Source organism: Sus scrofa, chromosome 10 (assembly GCF_054392235.1).
Source record: "Sus scrofa isolate SSC_HxYL_T2T_F1_AM1 chromosome 10, Sscrofa_HxYL_maternal_Yorkshire_Landrace_v2.0, whole genome shotgun sequence".
Taxonomy (NCBI): domain Eukaryota; kingdom Metazoa; phylum Chordata; class Mammalia; order Artiodactyla; family Suidae; genus Sus; species Sus scrofa.
The window spans coordinates 15,845,671-15,869,877 of NC_139392.1; the positions used below are offsets into that span (position 1 = coordinate 15,845,671).

Below are 24,207 nucleotides of genomic sequence, written 5' to 3' on the forward strand. Positions count from 1 at the left end.
ATTTGTCTTTCTCTTTCTGACTTATTTCACTTAGTATGAGAGTCTCTAGTTCCATCCATGTTGCTGCAAATGGCATTACTTTGTTCTTTTTTGTGGCCGAGTAGTATTCCGTTGTGTATATGTACTACATCTTCTTAACCCATTCATCTTGATGGACAATTAGGTTGTTTCCATGTCTTGGCTATTGTGACTAGTGCTGCAATGAACATACAGATGCATGTATCTTTTTCAAGGAAAGTTTTGCCTGGATATATATCCAAAAGTGGGATCACTGGGTCATATGGTAGTTCTACATTTAGTTTTCTGAGGTATTTCCATACTGTTTTTCATAGTGGTTGTACCAATTTACATTCCCATAATAAGGTGTAATTTTAAATACAAGGTAGACAACTTAGGCTGTAAAAAATCAAATGAGTAAAGGAATTAAGAAATGAAAGCAAGTGTGTGGCAAGAGGGTCCAGAGTAGCAACAAGCAGCAGCAATATGGATGTGACCCATTTACCGTCTCCCCCATTGTTGCTGTGAGCAGATACATGTTGGAACACAGGCACCCAACAACATCACAGATACCCCAGCCAATTCCTGGGACTCTTCCTCCCACCACATGTTCCACCCCTAGACAGAGCAGAAGACAGCAGCCTGCTATTGTCCTCTTTGTCCTCTTCCCTCAAGCTTATGCACCCCTTCCAACCTTGCTTATCAGAATATTAGCAGAAGGACAGTTCTCACTATGCAACTTTATTTTCCATAAATGTAAACAAGTTTACTGGGTCTGGATTACTGGACTACCAGAAAAGCCCGTCTCACTTCTATATCCTGTAAGTTAAACCACAGTGAACATGCAGTGTTTCCATGGCTATAATCAATTTATTTGTTCCATTTCCCCGGATAGATTTCTCACTCCATGGTGTTCTTCAAGGAAGCCATAGAACACATCACAAGAGTGACGAGGGTCCTTCGACACCCAGGAAGTCACATGTTACTGGTAAGGATTTACACTTTTTAATATTTTAAGCCTGAAAAATAAAAATGAGGGAAAGCCAATAAAGTCTACTCTGCTTACAGAAGTCTTATTTATCCAGACTTTCCATTTCTGAGAACTCACAGTTGTTGCATCATATGATAAGATCCTTGTCCTCTTAAGAGTTTGCACAAGACATTTATCAGCACATAAAAAGGCTTTTTGTTTTCAAAAGGCATTTGATGTGGAAAAAAAAAGTGCTGGATCTGGCACCATCTCTGACATATCGTCAGTGTTACCATAGTATCTATGCAGGTGAATCTTGACTTCAAAAATAATACAATTACTTGAATATTTATTTAGAAACATGAGTCACTGCACAAAATTTTACTTCTCGTGGAATCCAAATGAAAGTTAAGTTCTTGGAAAATCCCCAAATACCTTAGATGGAGAGTTAAATTCTTGGAAAATCCACAAATACCGTAAATAGAGAAAAGCTTTGCAGAAGGCTAAATAAAATTCAACATATTCAGCCATTTATATAAATCACATTATTTATGACCACCAGTTTAAATTATTATTTGTGTTTATAATTTTATTTACTTTATGCTTTATTTATAGCTATTTAGTTATATAGTACATACCTTTTTTTCCCAAAAGGGCTCTTTTTTGCATTCAGAACAACTAGACCTTTATTCAAATAGTCTTTTATTAATACAGATATGTTTTGGACTAATTAAAAGGAATTAAAAACTGGAAAATAGAATTAAGGCAAAAATACAAGGGCAGATCTTTCTACCACCAAGACTATTCCTTTACTCACTTTTCCCACCCCATAAATAGCACTACCATATACCTACTACTCTATCCAGAAACTCAACAGCCCCTCATTGTTGACACTTTTCTCTTAAGCCCCACATTTAGTCCATCAGTGAGTCCTGGCAATAAAAATTCCAAAATATATTTCAAATCTTCCCACTTCTCTGTATCTCACCTGCCAACACCCTATCCAAGCCAGCATCGTCTCCACCAGGGCAGCTGCAACAGCCTTTCTCTGCTCCCTTTATCTAAAGTAGCATGTCCCTCCCCTTCCTCAGTTCCTGTCATTCTGTCCCTTTATTCTGCCTTATTGTTCTTCCAAGTCCTTAGCATTATCTGAGAACATTAATTTTTATTTATTTACTATCTATCACCACACTTAAAATGTAAGCTCAGTAAAAGCTATAATCTTGTCTGTCTTATTTCAATTATTAACAGAGGTGACCTGGTCCCAGGGATGAGTCTGAGTGAGATGGTGGCAGTCATTGCTGGTGCTTATGCAACCAACGTAGCATAGGCACCAACAACATGCTGGTGCTTATGCTTACTCCATACTCATAGGCAGCAAGAGAAATACAAAGAGTCATATATACAGAGGAATCCCCATAAGGCTGTCAACTGATTTCTCTGCAGAAACTTTGTAGGCTGAAGGGTGTGGCACAATATATTTAAAATCCTGAAAGGGAAAGGCCTGCATCCTAGGATACTCTACCCAGCAAGATTATCATTTAAAATAGGAGAGAGAGAACTTCCCTTGTGGCTCACAATATAAGTGCATTGCTTCTACAAGGGCTAAGGCTCAACCCCTGGCTTGGGAACTTCCAAAGGCTGCAGGTGTGGCCACTTGTTTAAAAAATGAAAAAAATTAAACAAAAATTAAAAAATAGGAGAGATACAGAACTTCTTAGACAAATAAAAACTAAGAGTTCATCAATACTAAAACTATCCTAAAAGAAAGGTTAAAAGGACCTCCCTAAGTGGACAAAAGTTAAAAAAATATGCTAAAGTCCCACTGGTAAGGCAAATACATAGTAAGGACTGAAGATAAACCACTGAAATGAGCCAGTATAAATACTCAAAGACAAAAGATTGTAAAAGCACTTTAACTACAGTAAATATGTAAGAGACAAATGTTCAGTGTAAAATATGACATCAAAAGCACAAAACATAAGGAAAAGGAGTAAAAAATGTAGCTCTTTTGGAATATGTCTAAACTTACATGACTGTCACTTTAAAACAAGTAGATATAGATCAACACATATGAACCCAGTGGTAACCACAAATCACAAAACCTACAGTAGATACACAAAAACTAAAAACAAAGAAACACAAGTATACTACTAAAGAAAATCACCAGACCACAAGGGAAGAAACAAAAGGAAGAAAAGAGCAGAGAAAAACTACAAAAACAAGTAGTAAAATAGACAGTAGGTACATACTTATCAATAATTACATTCAATGTCAGTGGACTAAATGCTCCAATCAAAAGACATGGGGTGGCTAATTGGATTTTTTTTTTAAAAAAAAAGACCCCTTTATATACTGCCTGTGAGAGACTCACTTCAGGATGCAAGACACACAGAATAAAAGTGATATATGGGGAAAAGATACTTCATGTAAGAGGAAGCACAAGAAAGTGTGGGTAACATACTCATATCAGATAAAACAGACTTTAAAACAAAAAATATGACAAAAGACAAAGGCATTATATAATGATAAAGGGATCAATAAAAGAAGAGGATATTATTGTGCTCCTTAACATATACACACCCAATACAGGAGCAGTTCCACTCCTGGGTATTTATCCTGAAAAACTGAAAACATTCATTCTAAAAGATACATACACCCCAGTGTTCATAGCAGCACTATTTGCAATAGCCGTGACATCAAAGCAACCCAAGAGTCCATCAACGGACAAATTGATAAAGAAGATGTTGTGTGTGGAAATATATATATATATATAAAACTCAACCATAAAAAAAAAAATTCTGCCATTTGAGGCAACCTAGAAGGACCTAGAGAAAGTTATGCTTAGTAAAATACCTCAGAGAAAGACAAATACTGTATGATATCACTTATAGCTCAAATCTAAAAAATAAAACAAATGAAGGCATGTAGCAAAATGGAAACAGACTCACAGTTATAGAAAAAAAACTAGTGGTTACCAGAGGGGAGAGAGATGAGGTGGGGGTGAAATTGGGGTATGGGGTTAAGAGATACAAACCACTATGTATAGAATAGATAAACAACAAGGATATATTGTGTATCACAGAGAATTATAGCCATTATCTTATAATTTTCAATGGAGTATAGTCTATAAAAATACTGAATTACTATACTATACACTTGAAACTAATATAACATTGGAAATCAATTATATTCAATATAAAGAAAACAGGAAAAAAATAAGAGGATCACTTAACAGGAAGATAGCTATAAACATATATACACCTAACAACTAGGCCCCAAAATACGTAAAGCCAACTGACAGAACTGAAGGGAGAAATAAGCAGTTCAACAGTAGTAGTTAGAGACCTCAGTATCCCCACTCTGAATAACTGATAGAGCAACTACTATAAAATCAATAAGAACGTAAAGATGTCAACACTATCATAAAACAGCTTCAACTGACTGACACATATAGAGGATTCCACCCAATAGCAAAATATGCATCCTTCCGAGGCACACATGGAACATTCTCTAGAATACACCCTATGCCAAACCAGAAAACAAATTTCAATACGTTTAAAAGGATCTAAGTCATTCAAAGTATGTTTTCTAATCACAACAGAACTACTGTAGGACTCAATAGCAGAAAGAAATTTGGAGTATTCACAAATTCAAGAAACTTTTATAAAATACTCCTAAATAACAAATGGGTAAAGGAAGAAATCATAAGAGAAATTAGAAAATACTTTGAGATGAATGAAAACAAAAATAGAATGTACCTAAAGCAGTGCTTAGAGGAAAATTTACAATAAAAGTTTATATTTTATTTATTTATTTACTTATTTTTGTCTTTTTTTTTTTTTTTTTTTTTTCTTTTCTAGGCCACATCCATGGCATATGGAGGTTCCCAGGCTAGGGGTCTAATTGGAGCTGTAGTCACTGGCCTACATCACAGTGACAGGATGCAGTAACCAAGCTGCTTCTGCAACCTACACTACAGCTCATGGCAATGCCAGATCTTTAACCCACTGAGCAAGGCCAGGGATCAAACCTGCATCCTTTGGTTCCTAGTTAGATTCATTAACCATTGAGCCACAATGGGAATGCTAATAAATGTCTCTATTTTAAAAAGAAAGAAAAAAACTCAAATAAATCACCTAAGCTTCCACCTTAGAAAACTATAAAAAGGAAAGAAAACTAAGCCCAAAGCAAGCAGAAATAAGAAAATAATAAAGATGAGAGAAGAAAGTAGAGAATAGAAAAACAATAGAGAATATCGATGAGAACAGAAATTCATTCTTTGAAAAGATCAACTAAACTGACAAACCTTTAGCAAGGCCGACCAAGGAAAAAAGAGCAGGACTACTCCAGTTATTAAAATCAGCAATTAAAGTGGGTTCATAGCTACCAACATTACAGAAATGAAAATTTTGTAATACTATGAACAGCTATATGCCATCACATTAAATAACTTAGATGAAATGGACACTTAGCGAGAAAGACACAATTACTGAAGAAATATAAAAATCTGAATAAACTCATAACAAATAAAGAGATTGAATTAGAAATCTTAAACCTTCCTGCAAAGAAAAGCCCAGGGCCAAATGGCTTCCCTGGAGAATTCTCACATTTAGGGAAAAATTAAAGCAATCCTTTACAACTCTTCCAGAAAATAGAAGAGGGAATACTTCCCAACTTATCTGTGAGCTTGATATCACCCTGACACTGAAACTATACAAAGGCGTCATGAAAAAAGAAAACCAGTATCCCTTGTGAATGTTGTTGTAAAAATTTTTAACAAAATATTAACCAGTTGAATGTAACAATATATAAGTATTATATACCGTGACCAAGTGAAATTTATTCCTGGAATATATGTTTGGTTTAACATCCCTAAATTCATTAATGTAACACCAGAGTAATAGAATAAAGGGCAAAAACCACGTGATAGATACAGAAAAAGTGTTTGATAAATACAACACCATTTATGAGTTTTTTGTGTGTCTTTTTAGGGCCACAGGTGCAGTATGTGAAAGTTCCTGCTGGCCTACGCCACAGCCACAGCAACTCCAGGTCACAGCCATGTCTGCGACCTACACTGCAGCTCTCAGTAACACTGGATCCTTAACTCACTGAGCAGGGCGAGGGATTGAACCCTCATCCTCATGGATGCTAGTCAGGTTCATTACTGCTGAGCCACAGTGGGAACTCCACCATTTGCGCTCTCAGCAGAAAAGGAGTTTCACCAACCTAATAAAAGGACCTATGAAGAATTTGGAGCTAGCCTCATGCTTAATGGCGAAAGACTAAATGTTTTTCCCCTAAGACTGGAAACAAAGCAAGGATGCACTCTCACAGTTTCCGTTCAGCACTGTATGTGTTCCAGCCAGTGCAGTTAGGCAAGAGGAAGGGAAAAGGACATCTAGATTGGAAAAAGAAGTAAAACTGTATTAGCATTCCACGGAGTTGCAGTTGTGGCTCTGCAGGTTGAGAACCCGACATAGTATCTGTGAGGCTGCAGGTTCGATCCTTGGCCTCTCTGAGTGGGTTAAGGATCCCACACTGCTGCATTCTGCAGCATAGGTTGCAGATGTGGCTCAGATCGGCATTGCTGCAGCTCCAATTTAACCCCTAGCCGGGGAACTTCCACATGCCACAGGAATGGCCCTAAAAAGAAAAACAAACCAAAAAACATTCCACATAATCCTGCTTATAGGAAATGCTAAGGACCTAAGGATGACCCACTCAATTAAAAGTAAACAGGCACCCTACAGATGTCATAAATCCATTTGAGTAATAAAAAAAAGTAAACAGGCACCTCACGGAAGCACATGAAAAGATGCTTAATGTAATCTGTCATTAGGACAACAATGAGATGATACCACTACATATCTACTAATGTGGAAAAAAAAAAAAGAAGAAGAAGAACGCTGACAATGGGAATTGCTAGCAAGGACCCAGAAACAGGATGAAGGGGAAGAGGAACTTTGCAAAGAAGAAATCTGACAAGTACCACCTCATCTAGGTAATCCGAGTCAGCATCAACAGCGATGAATCCTGTTGATACTGTATACCCTGGATATGAAGTGATGAAAGGCAATTTATGCCTATGGTGTTCCTCCCCAAAACACATAACCCCAGTCTAGTCAAGAGGAGCCTAAGGAGATATGACAGCTACATGTTCTGTGGTGCCCTGGAAGGAATCCTAGAACAGAAGGACATTAGGTATCAGCTAAGGAATCAAGTATAGAGTTGATAATAAAGTATCCATATTTTTTCACTAATGGTCATAAGTGCATCATACTAATAGTAGATGTTAATAATCAGGGAAACTGACTGTGGGTTACATGGAAATTCTCTTTACTGCCTTGGCAATGTTATTGTATGTCAAAAACTCTTCTAAAGTTTAAAAAAAAAAAAAACTTTGTTCTTAAAATGGGCAAAAGATTTGAATAGGTATTGCACCAAAGAAGATCCATAAATGGCTAATAAGCCCATGGGAAGATATTAACATCATTAATCATTAGAGAAATACAAGTTAAAATCTCATTAAGATACCACTACAAGGAGTTCCCGTCGTGGTGCAGTGGTTAACGAATCCGACTAGGAACCATGAGGTTGTGGGTTCGGTCCCTGCCCTTGCTCAGTGGGTTAAGGATCCAGCGTTGTCATGAGCTGTGGTGTAGGTCGCAGACGTGGCTCGGATCCCGCGTTGCTGTGGCTCTGGCGTAGGCCAGCGGCTACAGCTCCGATTTGACCCCTAGCCTGGGAACCTCCATATGCCGCGGGAGCGGCCCAAAGAAATAGCAAAAAGACAAAAAAAAAAAAAAAAAAAAAAAAAAAAAAAGATACCACTACACTCCCACCAGAATGGCTGTCATCAAAAAGCTGGCCACTAGCAAGTTCTGACAAGGGTGTGGATAAACTGGAACTCACGTACATTGCCGATGGGGTGTAAAATAGCACAACTCCTTTTGAACATGCTTTGGCCATTTCTTATAAAATTTAACGTAAATTTACCCTGTGAGTGATCAGTTCCATTCCTGTGTATCTATACAAGAGAAAGTAGAACAAACGTTTGCTCAAAGCCTTGTGTGCACATGTTCATAGCATGTTATTATTATAACAGCCAAGAGGTGAAAACAGTGGAAGTGTCCCTCAGTGGGTGAATGGATGGACAAAAAGTGGCTCATGCACATAGTCGAATACCCTCCAGGAATAACAAGGAGTTAACTACTGATGCTGCACACTACAACATGAAGGAACCTTGAAACCATTTTCTGAAGTTAAAATTGGATATTTATTTTGTTCCACTCAACTGAAGCAAGATATCCTGGTTAGAGTTTCACGGGCACCCAGATCCGTGGGAACATGCTAAGTGAGAGAAGCAGAAGTCTTCGTATCGTATGATTCCACTTATAGGAAAGGGCCAAGAAAGGCAAATTTATAGCGGCAGTAACCGTATTAATGGTTGCCTGGGAAGAAGTTTGACTGCAAACAGGCTTGAGGGATAATCAGGGGGAGGAGAGAAATGCTCTAAAAATGTTGCCCGACTGTAAATTCACTAGAAGTCATTTAATTGTACACTTAGTACAGGTATGGTCTGTAAATTATACCTCATCAAGCTGTTTTAAAAGGGTAATACTTTGTCATCATTACTAAAGAGCACTTCTTAAGTGTTTATTGCTCAAAATAAATAGGAAAAGACCTATTTAAATCCTTAAAAATGAAGACTCCAATATTGGGTAGTCACATACCAGTAAGTTCTAAGCCTATCTATGCTATTTTTCCAGATTATCTTTCCAGTGCAGTTATTTCGTATACTTCAAGAGGCTGTGAAAAGATTAAAATGTTGAAAATAAAATATTGAGTGCCTTCTAAAACTTTGATAAAATACTTTATGTGTCATATATCTATCAAAAAATGTCTAAGGTAGTTTTACTGTCTAAATTTCTAGCACATCTAAATAGAAAATTATACATTGAAAGAGTCCCAGAACATATGTAAAAATTACAGGTTGGATATTTTTCTTCTTTCCAAGATTGGAATAGATGGTTGTGGAAAAGAAACTTGTGCGACTTTGGCCTGTTACTTGACAGAAAACAAAGTCTACCGGGTGCCTTTATCTCACAATTATGCATACATGGAATTCAAAGAAGATTTTAAAAAGGTGTTTATTCAAACAGGATTAGAAGGGAGCCCCACTGCTTTGATAGTTACTAATTTAAACCTAGATCAGGTAAGTACTTTTTGTCTTTATAATTTGCTAACGTTTGATATTTAAGTAACTCCCAAAATTTAGTATTTGAAAATATAATATTTATCTATGGTCCTATTCACCTGCCATATCAGTTCTTCTCTTTATTCTCCATCCTTATCTAAGTCATGGCCTGTAGACTAGATAAAGATGATTATGTATTTCCAATCATGCTGTAGATAATTTTGCATAAGCATTACAGCAAAATAATTATCTATTTTTATAATTTTCATTTTAATCGACGAGTTGGAAGTAATATATTTATGTAGCTGAAGTCATCCATTTTATATCTAAATCAGTTTTGGAATCTGTCCTTTTAAAAAAGAATGCTGAGTTCCCACTGTAGTGCAGTGGGTTAAGGATCTGGTGTTGCTGCAGCTTTGTTATAGGTCACAGCTCCAACTCACATTCCATCCCTGGCCCAGGAACTTCCATATGCCACAGAGGTGGCCAAAAAAGAAAAATTTTAATTAAAAATTTAAAAAATGAAAGGAACACTTTCATTTGTTCTGACCACATAATCCATAAGGCACTGTCACTTTGAAGCTTTGGTTTCTCTCCTTTATCCTTCTGCTCAAATTTCACCATCAAGTTAAGAACGTTCCTTGAAGATTATACTTTATTAATATGTAATCCACACAGTCATGGCACAGTGGTAATGAACCCAACTAGTATCCATGAGGATGCAGGTTCTATCCCTGGGCTCGCTCAATGGGTTAAGGATCTGGCGTTGCCATGAGCTGTGGTGTAGGTCGAAGACGTGGCTCGGATCCTGCATGGCTGTGATGTAGGCCGGCAGCTACAGCTCCGACTCTACCCCTAGCCTGGAACCTCCATACACCTTGGGTGAGGCCCTAAAAAAATAAAAGAAAGACAATAAAAAGTGCTGTTGTAAGTTTGTTAAGTGTGTTAACATTTGTTAAGTGGAATAAAGGGTACTGGATGGTGAGCCACAGTTTAACAAAAGACCACAAGAGAGTTTGAAATGAGACATTTCTTACTCCCAGGGCCTGGAGGACACAGCCCACTTTGAGGGGACACATGGGAGGTGGAGGCAGAGTGCTGAGAGGGGGCAGGGCCTGGGGCACCTGCCATGATTAGGGTCTGCAGGTGGAGTGCTTGGGGGTGCAGGCTAGGACCAGATTTGTCAATTCAAACCCATAGACAGGTTTGGGTTCCACGAGGGTCTTATCTAAGGGGCACACAGCGGGATGCTGGATGTTGATCACAAGGGCTGTTGGGAAGTCATATCAGAACTCATGTTTGCTTGTGACTCTGTGGGCTGCTGTCTAAGGCATGTCCTTGCGTGAGGGGCTAGTGTCACTTGAAGGCCCCTGTGGGCTGTGTGGCCAAAGTGGACGCTGAGGCAATGATACCATGAAAGGACTTAGCTAAACTCTCAACAAGTAGGTAATAATCAGAGTATTTAATAAAGCTTTGGCTGCTCTCCATCATGTACTTGGTGAGACAGGAAAGCAGCTGGCCCCATGTCACCTCTGTTGGTCTCTGCTGGAGAGAGCCCATCAGCTCTCTGTCCTGCCCCAACTGGGCTGAAATACCAGGAACCTGTGAGTGACTGAGGAGTATCCTGGGGACTTGATAATGCTAATAATGCATTTTTTAAAAAGAAAGCTTGGATTTATTCTCAAAACTAAAATGTTCATACTTTTTAATTTTATGGGAGTTCCCATTGCAGTGCATCAGAAACAAATCCAACTAGTATCCATAAGGATGCAGGTTTGATCCCTGGCCTTGCTCAGTGGTTCAGAGATCTGGCATTGCTGTGAGCTGTGGTATAGGTCACAGACGTGGTTCAGATCTGGCACTGCTATAGCTGTGACATAGGCCTGCAGCTCCAATTCAACCCCTAGCCTGGGAACTTCCATATGTCTCGGGTACAGTCCTAAAAAGCAAAAAAAAAAATTAAAAACCATGAGGTCGCGGGTTCCATCCCTGGCCTCCCTCAGTGGGCTAAGGATCTGGCATTGCCGTGACTGTGGTGTAGGCTGACAGCTGTAGCTCCGATTAGACCTCTAGCCTGGGAAACTCCATATGCTGCGGGTGTGGCCCTAAAAAAACAAAAGACCAAAAAAAAAAAAAACCCTCTAATTGAGTTTCTTTCACTGCTGCTTCTCCTCTGTTACCTTCCTCTTCAATTTGGAACCTTTTATAGAGGGGAACTTGGTTAAATTAAAATAATCTTTGGCCATGTGATTTCTAGTTCGTGGAGGAGTCAAACACAAAAGGACTGAGAACGACTACGAACCGCTTGAAGCGAAGCCCCTGCCCAGCTCATTATTGTTTCCTCCTCACCCATCCTCCTGCCCCAGTGCCAGACGCAGTTGTTTGGCATACCCCATCTGGACCAAATAGATGTATGTCTGTCTAATGTTTGGATAAGTGAATGGATGAATGAAGCTTACTTTGACTTGGAAAAAGCTGTTCTTGACAGCTTCAATTAAGAAGGTTTTTTTAAATTAATCTCAATTCTTCTTAAATACAATTGCTTTCTCGGTTTGGTGTGTTTAGAGTAGAATATATGAATAACTTACTCATTTCTGATTATATGTTTCACCTAAGGGGTTGTTTTTGGAAGATTTGAACAGCGTTCTCAGTTTGGGAAAAATACCTGACTTGTTTGAAAGTAAGGAGCTGGACTCGATTGCACTGAGGATCAAATCTTTCGCTGAACAGTCTGGTTATATTGATAATAGGCAAGCTTTACTGTCATTCTTCCAAAAGGTACGTTTTTTTTGTGAATTAGCTTTATGGTCATGACAAATGAAAAGTGAACTATGTTTATCATTCTGTACATGATTTTCAGATTGGATAATTTTTTTGGTTCTTTAGCTGAGTTTTTAAAGCTAAAATAATGACTTTCATCCCTACACACAGACACACCACAGGCAGGCCAAAGATCAATAAGAATCTGAGCCTGACTGGCTCTCAATGGCGGCATAATAATAATAATAATTATTATTATTTTTATTATTAATAGCTGGAGGCAATGACAAGAGAAATAAGATCCCAAGATTGTTTTGTGCCCTGGTGTCCCTTCCTATCCAGTGAGGTTTTCATTTCAATTACATGTCTGTACCAGGTCTGGAAAGGCAGAAAACAAGAATTCTTTCACCCCCTAAAATAGCCCTAGAATTGACCAGGAGGTGATGGATGCAAAAAGAAATCAGCCAGATAGAGCAGGTGATATTCAGATTGAACTCAGCAGTCCGGGTAGCTGGGGAAGAATCTGTTTAATGAGAGAGATTGACTAGACACATCAGCCAGGCTTTCTGCGTCTTTAAGGCATGATGGCTGACCAGTGGCTTAAAGGACAGATAGATCTCATCAGCCAAACCAAAACGTTCGCCCGCTTATTTCTCAGTTTCTGCCTTTCATGGAGTCATTTGAAAACTAGACTAGGCCACCCTCCATTCCTCAGCTGATACTTCGTCATCTGGCACAAGAAGAAGATGTAAAAAATTCCAGGAATGGAATCCACAATTGAGAGAGAACAATACCATACACAGGGATGCTTGGACCGAGTTATATTTTTAAATGTTTTGGTAGAAAGATTATCCTGATAACTTGTGACACTCTAGCACCTTGTTACAAAACTGGCTTATCCAAATTGACAGAACACTGTAAAACAACTATAATGGAAAAAATGAAAATCATAAAACATAACCAGCATTTCAACATTTAAAAAAATAAATAAATAAATTGACTTATCCAATAGGTTGTGAGTGGTAAGGAAAAGCAAATTCTAATTTGGGGTGTGGAGAATAGTGTACTCCAGAAATAAAAAATAAACCAAGAATCCTGGAGAGAAATCAATCTTAATTTCATATATGTACAATGCTTTCAAAAATGATTGAAGTTTCTCTTACAATAACAACAAATAGTGAGAGAACATTTTGAATTGGTGGATATCTTCAAATAGGAGTTTGGAGATGGATAAAGTAAAGAGAGGTAATTTCATTTTTAATTTAAACATTTCTGTGTTGTATGAAATTAATTAATTAATTTATTTATTTATTTATTTATTTTTATCTTTTATCTTTTTAGGGCTGCACCCGAGGCATGTGGAGGTTCCCAGGCTACGGGTGGAGTTGGAGCTACAGCTGCCGGCCTACACCACAGCCACAGCAACACCAGAGCCGAACCACATCTGCGACCTACACCACAGCTGAGGACAATGCCAGATCCTTAAGCCACTGAGCAAGGCCAGGGATTGAACCTGCGTCCTTGTGGATACTAGTCAGATTTCTGCCCACTGAGACACAACAGGAACTCCCATCTGTATTGTATGAATTTTGCATTGAGCACTTTCATTTTCTTTTATAAAGATTTTAAAGACAAAAAGGAAAAATTCTTGGACTTTGGTCTTTTTTTCAGCATGGTCTTTTCTTCTTTTTTTCACACTTATTTGGCAACATAGGCTGCTTGAGACTCAAAAATGTTATCACTTTATTTGAAGTGAACTCCTCAGGCTGGTTTTATCATAAGGTGACAAGTGGAAATGAGGAGGGAATCTGTGCCCCATGGTCAGTCTTTCCACAAAACCAGGAACAACAGCTACATAGCCAGGTCTTAGGGGGCAAAAGAAACTAGCTCTTTGCCTAGAACCTGCAAAATTGTGTAGGATCCAGTATTGCTTGGCTGTAATCCTTTAGCTGTCAGAGTTTATTAATGTCTCCCTGGTGTTCTCCCCATAGCATCCGTCTCTCTTTCCCTTTGTCTCTTTGAGCTGTAATTCACCTGAGCATTTCTTACTTTGAGTTTCCATGAGTCTTCAATGCACACCATCCCAGAGGAAAGTTGAACAGTCGGACCCATCACCATCTGATATAAGCTTCCCCACTGAAGAGAACTCTAGCACCACACCCCCTCATAAAAGAAATGCTTTATGCAAGGAATGTTCTGGAGTCCAGCACCTCCTCTACCAGTCCATCCAGCTGAAGCCAAGAACGTGGGGTCCCCTAGGGCAGAACCTGGCTGCATTCCCCAGAAGGACCTTCTAAGACTTGTAGTTGCCGTTGGAAAGACTCCAGTCATGGAAGGTACTCACTGCACAGTTGATAGGTCTCTAGTCTACACACTAAGGAAAAATATTGAAACAAATTTTATTTTTATCCTTTTTTTTTCCTACAGCCACACCCATGGCATATGGAGGTTCTCAGGCTAGGGGTGGAATCGGAGCTACAGCTGCCAGCCTACACCACAGCCATAGCAACGCGGGATCCGAGCCACATCTGCAACCTACACCACAGCTCATGACAATGCTGGATCCTTAACCCACTAGCAAGGCCAGGGATCGAACCTATGTCCTCATGGATACTCGTAGATTACCACTGAGCCACGACGGGAACTCCAAAACAAATTTTAAATGAAATTTTCAATATAATATTTTCTTCAAAGCAGTGGATTACATTTTAACAACCTATCTTTTCATTAATTTTCAGAGGTTACGTAAAAATCTTCATATTCTTATGACCATGAGTCCTACAAGACCTAACTTTCACCAGAATTGTAGACTGTATCCTTCTTTGATCAGCGCCTGCACGATCGATTGGTATGAGAAGTGGCCAGAATCAGCTCTCCTGACTGTAGCCAACTCCTTCTTAAGAGAAAAGGTGGATTTTGAGAACAGAGAGGTAAATATAACATCTTAAAAAAAAGTCTAATGCAAGTTGAAGATTTCAGTTTCTTACCAGAGTCTGGCAGTTATCACCTCCCTGAATAGTAATGAACCCTAGGTGGGAACAAGATAGGCAGCTCTAGGCAAAATTAGGAAAGACGTCAAAAGTTTGTCTTGACTTTTTATCAATTCCCCGTGTCTTCTGCCCCCTGATTGACCCTATTTCAAAGATGCCCAGATTCCTCACTAAGGTGCCCCCGTGACGGACAGCGTGTTTCCAGGACAGTAACATCTGTCCATCTTGCATACCAGATGCTCTGGGGACGATGCTGCAACCTTCTGTATCGTCCTTGTAAATTTCTCTGGCTTGGTTACAACAGCAAAACTACAGAGAAATGAGAGCACGAGCCACACACAAAATTATGTCGAAACTCATGAGCCACAAGTCAGTGAGAGTCTGCTCCAGAGGGATTCAACTGAGGATACCGTGGCTTGTTGGCAAAAGAAGTTGTAAATCCATAGAAGCCTGAAACTCAGTGTGGGACCTAGAGAGAGGCTTACAGCCTTACCTCTTCAGGTGTTCAAGGAAGGTAAAAGAAGTTTAGTTCGGAGTGGAACCAGGAAGAAAACGCAGCTGGGTTGGAAGTGACCAGGTTTGGCTAAGCTTGGTGGCTGGGAGATGGGTAATCAGGACTAGATTATGTCAAGTCAGAATTCTCTCCAATAAAGGGGACACTCTTTCCACTCTAGTTGCCCACCTATATATCTATATAGTCAACCCTCAAAATCCCTGGGAAATTGGTTCCACCCCCCCTTCCAGGTTTGATCCCTGGCCTCTCTCAGTGGGTCGGGGATCCGGCGTTCCCGTAACCTGTGGTGTAGGTCACAGACATGGCTTGGATCCCGCATTGCTGTGGCAGTGGCATGGGCCGGCAGCTGTAACTTCGATATGACCCCTAGCCTGGGAACTCCTATATGCCATGGGGGCAGCCCTAAAAAGAAAAAAAAAAAATCATTTTGTCGTTTTTTCCACCCTAACACTGTCTAACCACTAAAACATATATTCTTCGTCCCATTCATCTAGAGCCTCTTTCTACATCTCTACATCTCAGAAATGATAAACTATTTCAAGTTATTCACAGTGTTCAAATTTCTTTTGTGTGTATGTTGTGGCTCAGTGGTTAACAAATCTGACTAGGAACCATGAGGTTTCGGGTTTGACCCCTGGCCTTGCTCAGTGGGTTAAGGATCCGGCGTTGCCGTGAGCTGTGGTGTAGGTTGCAGACGCGACTCGGGTCCGCATTGCTGTGGCTCTGGTGTGGGCCGGCAGCTACAGCTCCGATTAGACACCTAGCCTGGGAACCTCCATATGCCACGGGAGCGGCCCAAGAAATGGCAAAAAGACAAAAAAAAAAAAAAATTTCTTTTGTGTGTATGTCTATTTGGATTACTTTCTCTTAATTCTTAGCAATTATTATTTTTCAGAACTTAAAAGAAAAACTTGCCCTAACATGTGTCCAAATCCACAAAAGTATAAAAGACTTGAGCATAATATACTTTAAAGAGACGAGAAGGCATTATTACATCAGCCCCAGTAACTACTTGCAATTCATGGATACATTTGTCCACATTTTGAAATCCCGAGAGAAGGAAATGCAAAAAAAGAGGTAAGACGTTGAGAGCAAATCAGAAATGTGTACATATCACGTCTGTGCTTTGATTTGCAAAAGAGACACAAATACAAAACAGCCCACATCTGCCTTTTCAGTGGAGAAAAAAAGACCAAAGCTATAGAAGATCTTAAAAGAAGTAAAAGAAGGTGGATGTTGGCCCTCTGGTCATTCAGAGTCTGCCCCGTCAAGGGAAGGCTTTCTCTTAAATTGAGTCACAGACAATGAAAGCCAGAGTGGCCATCGTTGCCACTCTCCATGTCCCTTAGCCCGTGGGACAACATGAAAATAAAAGGAGCCAGGTGACTACATCACAGATGGTGGGTCCCCCTGCTGCTGAGGCGTCCGTGTCATGCTGCAGCTGAGCAGCTTTAGAGCCCCAACTCTTTCCTGAGAAGGTGAGAGAGGAAGCATGAGGGAGAAAGGCTCAGGACCCAGGAGACACTGAGAAACCGTCTCATGACTGCCTGCCAGCAAGATAAGGAAGAGTGGGAGATAGTCTTGCAGCCTCTGCTCACAAGCATCCCACGTTCTCGAGTTCCAGGAGGGTCGCAGGCTGGGATCCGTTGTAGTTAGACCTCTTCCTGTATGACCTATGTGGAGGCGTGAAAGGTTGCTAGGGTGCCACGGTGGAGTCTTTCCTCTACAGCTCCATCCAGCGACCTGTCACTTACCCAGCCCAAAAAGAATAGGCCACCCTATCAGGCACCCGTATTAATGGTACTGATAGGGGCTTGCACCAAATCTTGAACAACACTGGATGAGAGTGGCCATGACTCTGACACTTGGAGGACAGACCACAGACAGGCTTCCTATCTGAAGCCCAGCCAGTTAAAAATGCTATTCATCCAAGAGCATCAGTCATTTGCAATCACACATACTCTGTGGCAAATGGCCAGCAGGAAGCCCTGGGCCACAGAATTTTTCAGCACCACTCATGCTTGAGAGTTTAGACTGGTTAGTGTGTGGCAGACACGTATAGACTTGACATTTACAGAAGCAACCTCAGGAGCAGCGTTTTGCTCATGTGGGGTCAGTTTCTGATTTTAAGTTTTCATTAACAAGATCAAGTAGGGATGACAATTTCAATACCAGTTCGGTATAGAGCAGTGGCTATAGTCTGTGAACACAATCCCGTTAGTTCCGAAGGGTAATCTGCTTCTATTATTTTACATGAAGGCTGTTCACCCCTGGGATTAGCAGCTCCTGGGAGGTTTCCGAAAGTCCGTAGATTAAGACTTTGATTAGCCAGGGATGAAATTGCCTATGATGGCAGCAGTCTCGGTGAATTGGCCAGATGCCCTAAAGACATGAGTCATCGGGATTAATGGATCCTCCTCCAGGTTTCTACAGGGTCCCCTTCCCACCATCCAGGGTTGTTGCTCTCCATTCACAGTCGTCACTGGGGACCAGTCCCTCTCACTGTCACTCCATCCACTTTCCCACTGCCCAACCGCATACCCAGACGCATCCCTAAGTGGCTCAATAGTGTCTTCCTTAGGTACCCTGTACCATCCTAGATCATCTCCCACCCCCTGATGTGTGGCTTGTACCAGGATCACCGTAAGAGCTGTCACTTTATGTGCATGAGCGTTATCATCAATATCCATAACTGCTCATAGCCATCAAGTAGAGCCAGATGGTCAAAGAAGCACCAGCTTTTAAGTCTTCACCTCCCAGCTCTTCTCTGCTACTCACAAATCCAGTAGCCCAGTTTCCCCGGGTTAGATGTGGGAGAAGAAAAAGTGGAAAGGGTTAATTACATGCTTTGGGTCCCTCACAGCCAATCCACACCTCTTCCTCACCCCAAAACATTAACCATCCTGTTTCTTTTTTTTTTCTTTTTTTTTTTTTTTCTCTCTCTCTTAGGGCCACACCTGCAGCATATGGAAGCTCCCAGGCTAGGGGTCAAATCAGAGCTGCAGCAGCCGGCCTACACCACAGCCACAGCCACATCAGATCTGAGCCACATCTACAACCTACACCACAGCTCACAGCAACACCAGATCCTTAACCCAGTAAGCGAGGCCGGGAATCAAACCCGCATCTTCAGGTATACTAGTCAGCCACAACAGGAACTCCTAAACATCCTGTTTAGGGGGGGGGGGGGGGCGGTTTCCCCCTGGGGAATAATCTCAGTTAAAGCCCAGATTGCCTGTGTTAAGTGTGTGCTCCATTGGGAGCTGAGTGTCATTTGTCCAGTGGTGGTTTTTTTCTTTCAGTTTTTCTTTTGAGTCCATTTTATTTTTAATATCACCTGTTTCTTGAGGATCATATGTTTACAGATTAAATGCTAAGCACAATATGTGACATATACAACACACAACAAATAATAACTGTTTAAATAAGTGAATAAATAGATTTGTCTTGTAGGAAGAGCCCTCCGGTTATTAGAATGGGGGATAAATTGGAGAGATACAAAAATAAAAACAAAGATTTAAAAGCTATTGTAGTAATCCACATGAGATGTTTTGAGAACCTCTCCCAAGAGTTAGAGCAGAGAATGAAATACCAAAAACACCTACATAATTCACAGTTTAAAGGGCCTGATGGTGTTCCAGATTATGAAAGCCCAGGAAGTAGATACCATATCTCCCATTTTTAGAAAGTGTTCTCTAGCACTTATTTCCCTCTCTTGGTAGAATTAGAACTACAATTCTGTTGACTAAATAGATCGGTAGTCTTCTAATTTTAAATTTTGAATTTTTATGTATTTGATCCATACAAACTGTCCGTTTTCAATGTTTTTATTCTAGTGAAGAGATAAATGGAAGCTTTGCAACTTTACCTTATAGCCTCTTTTAAATAAACTTTTTTGGAGAAATCATTAAATTTATAGGGAGTTGCAAACATAGTACAGAGAGATCCGGGGTACTTTTCACTCAGTTTCTCCCAACGGGTACATTTTACATAATTATAGTACAAAATCACAACCAAGAAGTTGGCATGAGTAGAATATCTGTATACAATTCTATGCCATTTTATCATATGTGGAGATTTATGTAACCACAACAGCAATCAAGATGCAGAATTAGCAGTTCCCATTGTGACTCAGCAGAAATAAATCTGACTATTATCCATGAGGATTCAGGTTCGATGCCTGGCCTCGCTCAGTGGGTTAAGGATCTGGCATTGCTGAGAGCTGTGGTGTAGGTCACAGACTCGGCTCAGATATGGCGTTTCTACGGCTGTGGTATAGGCCAGCAGCTGTAGCTCCGATTCAGCCCCTAGCCTGGGATCCTCCATATGCTGCAGGTGCAGCCTTAAAAAGACGAAAAAGAAAGAAGGAAGGAAGGAAGGAAAGAAGGAAAGAAGGAAAGAAAAAAGATACAGAACTGTTCCATCCCCACCAGACTTCCCCTCAACCCCCCTTGATAATTACACCCACTCCCCTCCTCCTGCTATCCCTTTCAACCACTAATCTCTTTTCCATTTCTACAATTTTATCCCTTGCATAAAGGAATGAGGTTGTTTTCACTGAACACAATGCTTTTTGAACCGATCCAAGCTGTTGGATGTATCAATCATTCTTTCCTCTTTATTGCTGAAGTAGTATTCTGTATGAGTGTACCATAGTTTGCCTAACCATTCACCCATCGAAGGAATTCAGGCTATTTCCAGTTTGGAGTGATTATGAATGTGACAAATACGTGGCTACAGGTTCCTGTGTAGTTGTAAATTTTCATGTCTCTAGGATAAGTGGAAAGAGTGTGATTGTTAAGTCATATGACCTACTAAGAAAACACCAAATTGTTCATTCAGAATGGCTGTACTACTTTACATTCTCACCCATGTATTAGAAATTCAATTTCTCTGCATCCTTGAGAGCATTTGGTATAGTCACTTTTTTATGTTAACTATTCCAGTAAGTGTGTAATTATGTGGCATTGTGGTCTTAATTTGCACTTTTTTTTTTTTTTTTTTTTTTTTTTTTTTTTTGGCTTTTAGAGCCACACCAGGGCACATGGAGGTTCCCAGGCTAGGGGTCGAATTGGAGCTGTAGCCACCAGCCAAGCTGCATCTGTGGCCTACACCACAGCTCATGGCAATGCCAGATCCTTAACCACTGAGCAAGGCCAGGGATTGAACCTGCATCCTCATAGATGCCAGTCAGATTCATCTCTGCTGAGTCACGACAGGAACTCGTTAATTTACACTTTTCTATGGTTAGTGATGTTGAACATCTTTTCATGCCCTTATTTGCCATCCATAATCCTTTTTAACTTAATGTCTCCATATCTTTTGTACATTTTCTAAATGGATTGTTCAATTTTTTTCATTCTTGGCTTCTGAAATTCTTTATTCTAATTATGAATCCTCATTAGTATATGCAGATGACAGATACTTTATTCCAGCTGGTAGATTGTCTTTTCATCCTCTTGACAGGGTCTTTCACAGAGAAAAAGGTCTTAATTTTGATGAAGTCCAATTTATGAATTTTTTTCTTTTATGAATTACACTTCTCTGGTCTAAGAACTTTTCATCAAGTCCTAGATCCTGAAGATTTTCTTCTGTGTTTTCCTCTAAAAGTGGTATAGTTTTACCTCTTACACTTTTTTTGTCATTTATCTTTTTAGGGCTGCACCTGCAGTATATGGAGGTTCCCAGGCTAGGGGTGGAATCAGAGCGGTAGCTGCCAGCCTACACCACAGCCACAGCAATGCAGGATCCGAGCCACATCTGCAGTCTACACCACAGCTCACAGCAATCCTGGATCCTAAACCCACTGAGCAATGCCAGGGATCGAACCCACATCCTCATGGATGCTTGTCAGTTTCGTTACCACTGAGCCTCAGTGGAACTCCTTACCTGTTACATTTAAATCTGTGGTCCATTTTGAGCTAAATTTTCTATACGGCGTAAGGTATAACATCTTGTATAACTGATACCCCAGCACCATTTGTTGAAAAAACTTTCCTTCCTCTGTTGCTGTTGCACCTTGGTCAAAATCCAGTTAGGTGTACTTGTGGGGTGTTATTTCTGGGTGCTTGATCTTTTCCATCAATATCCATGTCTGTCCCTCTGCCAGTACCACAGAGTCTTGATTACTATTGATTACTGTTGCTATACAATCAGTCCTACAATCAACAGAGTAATTCTACCCACTTTATTCTTCCTTTTCAAAATTATTTTAATTACCCTAGTTCATTTACCTTTCCAGATAAATTTTAGAATACACATGTCCATACCTACCAAAAAAATCTTACTGAGATCTTGACGGGAATTGCACTAAACTCACCTATCAGTCTGGGGAGAATAGACATGGAACATCTTTATCAGGTTGTCTTCCAATCCATGATCACCGTACATCTCGCTTGCACGATCTATACCTTCTCATTACTTTTTTTTTCCCTTTAGGAATCATTTCTATACAGGTCTATCCAAGATCCTGGAAGCAACCACTCTAGTTTCAGAGATGCAGGAGGAGCTCTTGATCCTTCGCCCTCAAATAGAACAGAAAACAAAGGTGTGTTTGGTTTGAGATCTTGTTTTAAAGATTGTTACAGTTTCATGTACACTCGTGTTTGAAAGTAAAGGCTGATACTTAGCCATTATTTGTTAGAATTCCAGCTTTGTTACCATGCAGCTATGTAATGTCTCTTTGCTGCAATTATCTTATCTATAAAATGAGGGAAACCAATAGCAAAGTAGTAACATAGTTATATTTTAATAATTAAATGTGATAATAGGTATATAACTAATGGTAACATCTTACATAAAAAATTCCATAGCTCTTAGTTAAATCTATCTGAAATGTGCTGCGGTAACTTGCAGTCGCCAAGTATTCTAAAAATCATGACATCATCATTCTTTATGTATAGTGTGTATGAAATGATATTTATTGTAGTCATTATTGTTAGTCTGTTAAGCAAATATATTTCAAGCTGATTTTGACAACGTCTATAATAAAATGAGTTGTTTGAATTTCTCTTTTAAAAAGTATGTCATGTCTCTTAATATTTATTCTAAAAAGAATTGTTTGGTTCATTAGGAAAAAGAAACCCTAATGGAAAAACTACAGAAAGATTCACAAGTAGTTGAGAAAGTTCAGATGCTTGTTAAACAAGATGAAGAAATTATGGCAGAAGAAGTAAGAATTGTGGAAGAGTATGCTCAGGTAAAATTAAAATATAATCAATGACAGTCATTTAGACATTTGCAAAATTTTTCCGACCGTGCACATTTAAAGATCAGATTGACTGCTTTTAAATAAATAGAGCCCCAACTTAGAATACTTTTCATTTTATCCTAACAAGTATTTATTGAAGACACTATTAAATGAAAACAGGAAGTACAGAAACACAGGGTCCCTGTCCTTAAGAAATCCTAGAAGAGACAGGGAGGCTGGTTCTTCTGGGGACAATGAACAGAAACCCACTGAAGCCATGTCAAAAAGACATGTGTCCTCCAAGAGGATCATCTGCAGGAAATGAAGCAGCTTTAGGGACCGTCTGTTTGATTTTTGTCACTTCTCCCTTTGCATGAATAATCCTCTCTTTTAAAACTGGCCAGTTCCCCTCCAAACTCTCCAGTCAGAATCCCATCTGGAACCAGTCTGATGTAGCAAATTACCGAATGCTCAGTCCTGGTCTGATCAATAGCCACCTCTGCTCAGAGAAGGCAGAGCGTGGAGTTTCATGTCTCCCGTGTACAAAGAATTTTTTTCCTTTTTACGACTGCAACTTGGAAATTCCCAGGCTAGAAGTCAAAGCAGAGCTGCAGCTGCAGGCCTACACCACAGCCACAGCAACGCCAGATCCGACCCACGTCGGCAACTTAGACCACAGCTCATGGCAACGCCGGATCCTTAACTCACTGAGCAAGGCCAGGGATTGGGCTTGCGTCCTCATGGTTACTAGTTGGGTTTGTTAACCACTGAGCCACAGTGGGAACTCCCAAAAATATAAAAATGTCAAGTAGATGATTGTATTCATTCATATGTATTGAGGAGCTTATCATTTTATTGCAGAAAACTGACAAGGAATTAAAAAGTGTACTGCCAGCTCTAGACAAGGCAATTTTAGCTCTGAATGCCCTGGATAAAGCTGATATCTCTGAATTAAGGTGAGTAACTTACCTCAGTTTTTTAAGAGTTGGAAAAATTCAAAATAAAGCAAAAATGCATGTCAAAGTTGTCTATGTTCCACTTTTAGATTAAGTCATTTTTACCTATCTTGGTTACTTTAAATTTTGCATTATGTGTTTTATATACTGTATCTTAGCAGTGTTATGCCATCAACTATAAGGCATATCAGTATTTTATGTACCCTTTTTGTTTTTTTTCTTTTTGCCATTTCTTGGGCTGCTCCCATGGCATATGGAGGTTCCCAGGCTAGGGGTCGAATCAGAGCTGTAGCCCCCCGCCTACGCCAGAGCCACAGCAACGCAGGATCCGAGTCGTGTCTGCGACCTACACCACAGCTCATGGCAACGACGGATCCTTAACCCACTGAGCAAGGCCAGGGATTGAACCCACAACCTCATGGTTCCTAGTCAGATTCGTTAACCACTGAGCCATGACGGGAACTCCTATGAACCCTTAAGAAGGAAAAATGGCTACCAATAAACTATATGATGTGCCATTGGTTCTAACCGTATCCTCATCTCTGAGATGTAAAAATGTACATCTTAGAATCGATAAAGTATTGTGATACCTAGACTAGAAAGAAAAGGCACAGTAATTGTATAAACA

At 39.9% G+C, this 24,207-nt stretch overlaps 1 protein-coding gene across 1 annotated transcript in view; it reads left to right on the forward strand.

The window, feature by feature from the left end:
- DNAH14 (dynein axonemal heavy chain 14) overlaps positions 1–24,207 on the forward strand; it is a 343,434-nt gene that overhangs the window by 240,188 nt on the left and 79,039 nt on the right. The window contains exons 53-60 of the mRNA XM_084979196.1: positions 893–985; positions 8,991–9,188; positions 11,787–11,948; positions 14,669–14,860; positions 16,330–16,511; positions 21,873–21,981; positions 22,507–22,632; positions 23,485–23,579. Of these exons, the coding sequence (XP_084835322.1) occupies positions 893–985; positions 8,991–9,188; positions 11,787–11,948; positions 14,669–14,860; positions 16,330–16,511; positions 21,873–21,981; positions 22,507–22,632; positions 23,485–23,579 (1,157 nt within the window). The remainder of the gene's footprint in view (positions 1–892; positions 986–8,990; positions 9,189–11,786; positions 11,949–14,668; positions 14,861–16,329; positions 16,512–21,872; positions 21,982–22,506; positions 22,633–23,484; positions 23,580–24,207) is intronic.